A 3,840-nucleotide genomic window follows, 5' to 3' on the forward strand; every position below is an offset into this window, starting at 1 on the left:
AATTCTGTACGGCCATAGTGCCTCATCCAGCTTTTATGCTCAATCTTTCCTGGATTCGTTGACCACTTTTTCCAATATAGATTTGATCTCTCGATTGGACACTTCTGCTTGACCGTTGGTTTGAGGGTGGTATGCGGAAGCGATTTTGTGCCTGACATTATATTTAGCAAGTAATTTAGAAATGATACATTTAATGAAATGTGTACCTTCATCACTTATCAGCGCCCTAGGCATTTTAAAGTGCATGAAAATGTTTCTGGTAAGAAATTTCGAAACGGTTGCCGCATCATTCTTGGCACACGCTACAGCTTCGACCCACTTTGATACATAATCGGCTGCTAACAAGATGTATTGTTTTCCGCAAGACAGAGAAAAAGGTCCCATGAAATCAATGCCTCATACATTAAACAACTCAACTTCCAATATGTTGTTCAAAGGCATAGCATCCCTTGAAGAAATATTTACAGTGCGTTGATAGGGATCACATTTCAGCACGTACTCGCTAGCGTCCTTAAAGAGGGTAGGCCCGAAATACCCATTTTGAAGAACTTTTGCAGCAGTTCCTTGCCCTCCGAAATGACCCCATAAGGCGAGTTATGATATTTAGCAAGGATGCATTGTATTTCAACTTCCGGAACGCATTGATGCATAATGGAGTCAGGACCTTACTTATAGAGAAACGATTCATCCCAGAAATAAAACTTTCTATCATGAATAAGCTGTTTCTTCTATTGTGCATTGAAGTGCTCAGGGAACTGTTTTATGGTTAAATAATTAACAATGTCAGCATACCATGGTTCCTTGACTTCAATTTTAAACAGGCGTTCATCAGGGAACACATCTTTGATTTCAACTTGTTTTTCATCTGTTTTTTAGCTTTGACAGGTGATCAACCACCCTATTCTCAGTTCCCTTTCTGCCTTTGATCTCTACATCAAATTATGGTAATAGCAGTGCCCATCTAATTAGCCTTTGTTTTGCATCCTTTTTGTCCATCGGAAACTTGATAGTGGAGTGGTCCATGTAGATTGTTGTTGCCACACCAACCCAATATGCTCTGAACTTTTCAATACCGAACACTATCGCCAACATCTCCTTTTCAGTAGTGGTATAATGTTCCTAGGACTCGTTTAATGTCTTTGACACATAAGAGATGGGATGTATTAGATTCCTTTTTTCTACCCTAACATGGCTCTAACAGCTACATCACTCGCATCACACATCAAAATGAAGGGTTTCGTCCAGTCTAGGGCTTTCATTATCGGAGATGTTGTTAATGCATACTTGAATGTATTGAATGCGTTGATGCAGTCCTCGTTAAATATATAGGGCCTGTTTAATTCTAACAATGTGCTCAGAAGTCGTACAATTTAACAGAATCCTTTCACAAATCTTCTGTAGAAGCTTGTGTGACCTAAGAAGCTTCATAGTGCTTTAACATTCACAAGCAGGGGAAGTTTGGCTATATCATCAATTTCGCTTCATCAACTTCCAATCCTGCTTTGGACACATTGTGTCCCAAGACAATGCCTTCAATCACCATGAAGTGACATTTCCTCCCAATTTAGCACAAGATTTGTTTCCTCGCATCGTGTGAGAAAAGCCTCTAAGTTGTATAGGCAGGATTGAAAGAAGTCCCCAAAAACAGAAAAATCATCTATAAAAACTTCAACGGTCTCTTCTAAAATTCAGAGAAAATCGGCATCATGCATGACTGAAAAGTCCCTGGTGTATTACATAGCCTGAATGGCATGCGTCTAAATGCGAATATTCCAAATGGGCATGTGAACGTGTTTTCTCTTCGTCTTCAGAGTAAATAAGAATTTAGTTATATTCAGAGTATCTGTCTAAGAAACAATAAAATTCTTTGCCAGCTAGCTAGTTAAGCATCTAATCAATGAAGGGAAGAGGGAAGTGGTTTTTCTTTGTCGACGCATTGAGCTTCCTATAATACATGCATATTCTCTACCCTATGAAAATTCTCGAGGGAATGAATTCATTGTTGCTATTAACTATCACAGTGGTGCATCCCTTTTCGGGGATGCATTGGACTGGGCTCACCCAACTGCTATTAGAGATGGGGCAAATTACCCCTACATCGAGCCACTTGATGATTTCTTTCTTCACCACTTCTTTCATTACAGGATTTAGCCTGTTTTAAGGCTCAATCGATCCAGTTTTCCCTTCCTCCAGCAGAATCTTGTGGATGCAGTAGGATGGACTAATGCCATGAATATTAGCCAACATCCACCCGATTTCACGCGTATGCCTTCGCAACATTTGCAAAAGAGAACAATCGTTAGGATAAAAAATATTGGCTTAAATAATCACAAGCAAAGTGTTTTTGGATCCAAGAATAGCATATTTTAAGTGATGAGGTAGAGGTTTCAATTCTAATGTTGATGGTTCTTCTAAAAATGGTCGTGTTGGTTTTGTTTGCCGCTCATTCAGACTTAACAGTTCAAATTTTCTTATGGTTTCCCCTAACACATAGACCTCGCAGACTTGGTCCATTTCTTCTTCATCATGCAGGTCAATTGGACTATCAGGTTGACATTGTTCATCGTATGGGAACTTCAATGCGTTCAACACATTAAATTTTTCTTCTTGGTTGTCTATGCACATAGTCAGTTCTCCCTTGTGTACGTCTATCAATAATTTCCCAGTGGCAAGAAATGGATGTCTAAGGATGATTGGAACATCCCGATCTGCTTCATAATCTAAGATGATGACATATGTTGGGAATATAAACTTGTCAACCTTCACTAAAACATCTTCAATCTTTCCTTCTGGGTATGTGATTGTCTTGTCAGCGAGCTGAAGCATCATAGAAGTGGGTTGCACATCACCACTTCCTAGCTTCTTGAAAACTGAAAGGGGCATGAGGTTAATGTTGGCTCCAAGATCGCACAATGCATTACCTGCATCTATCCCCCCAATTGAACAAGGGACTGTAAAGCTTCCCAGATCCTTCTGCTTCTCAGGAATTTGTTATTGATCAACGCATTGTATTCCTGTGTCAGCGCAATGACTTCCAACTCACTGAATTTTCTCTTATTTGTTAGAACATCCTTCAAGAATTTCACATACTTTGGCATTTGCTCCAAGGCTTCTATAAGAGGAATATTAATGTGCAATTACCTTAGGATCTCAAGGAAACGCCTAAATTGCTGCTCACCATTCTTCTTTTGTAGGCATCTGGGAAATGGTGTGTTCAGCTGCACCACAGGCGACCCTACATTAGACGTGCTCGGTTCGAAATGACTTGTAGCTTCAGGTGTTCTTTCTCCTCGTTCTTCAAATGCCTTTGTATGCATTATGTGCTCATCTGCTGAAGAATTGTTTATTTCTTGGGTTCATCTTCTTCTCTACTAGAGATCTACCACTTCGCAATGTTATCACATGACAATGTTTTTTCCTATTATTACTTCCAGGGGTTTTTGTATTGCTAGGCAACACTCCTTGCAGTCGATTCTTCAATTCATTAGCAATCTATCCCACTTGCATCTCCAAGTTCCTGACAGATGATGCCTGGCTCTTCAACAATGCATCATTCTGGGCCATGTACTCCTTCAACAGATTTTCAAGCAAGGAAGTTGAACTCGACGCCTGACCACCTCTATTGAAGTATTGATGTTGAAGTTGCTGTGATGACTGGAATCCAGGTGACAGTCCCTGTCTTTGCTGTTGGTTTGCCCCTAGATGATGTTGTTCCTGCTGGTGACCTCCCCAAGAAAAATTTGGATGGTTTCTCCATTTAGGGTTGTAAGTGTTCGAGAATGGGTTGTTCTTGATAAAACAGACTGATTGCGGATTTGCGGGCAGTCGTTATAGGAGTGA

At 40.2% G+C, this 3,840-nt stretch overlaps 1 protein-coding gene across 1 annotated transcript; it reads right to left on the minus strand.

Moving 5' to 3' along the window:
- Nucleotides 1–2,319: 2,319 nt before the first annotated feature.
- LOC120084164 lies at nt 2,320–3,564 on the minus strand. Its single transcript, XM_039040059.1, has 2 exons — nt 3,502–3,564; nt 2,320–2,973 (listed from the first exon to the last, which is right to left on the minus strand). Exons 1-2 carry the CDS (start codon nt 3,562–3,564, stop codon nt 2,320–2,322), a joined length of 717 nt encoding a protein of 238 aa, XP_038895987.1.
- Between the last annotated feature and the right edge of the window lie 276 nt (nt 3,565–3,840).

Source organism: Benincasa hispida, chromosome 8, assembly GCF_009727055.1.
Source record: "Benincasa hispida cultivar B227 chromosome 8, ASM972705v1, whole genome shotgun sequence".
NCBI classification, from domain to species: Eukaryota; Viridiplantae; Streptophyta; class Magnoliopsida; order Cucurbitales; family Cucurbitaceae; genus Benincasa; species Benincasa hispida.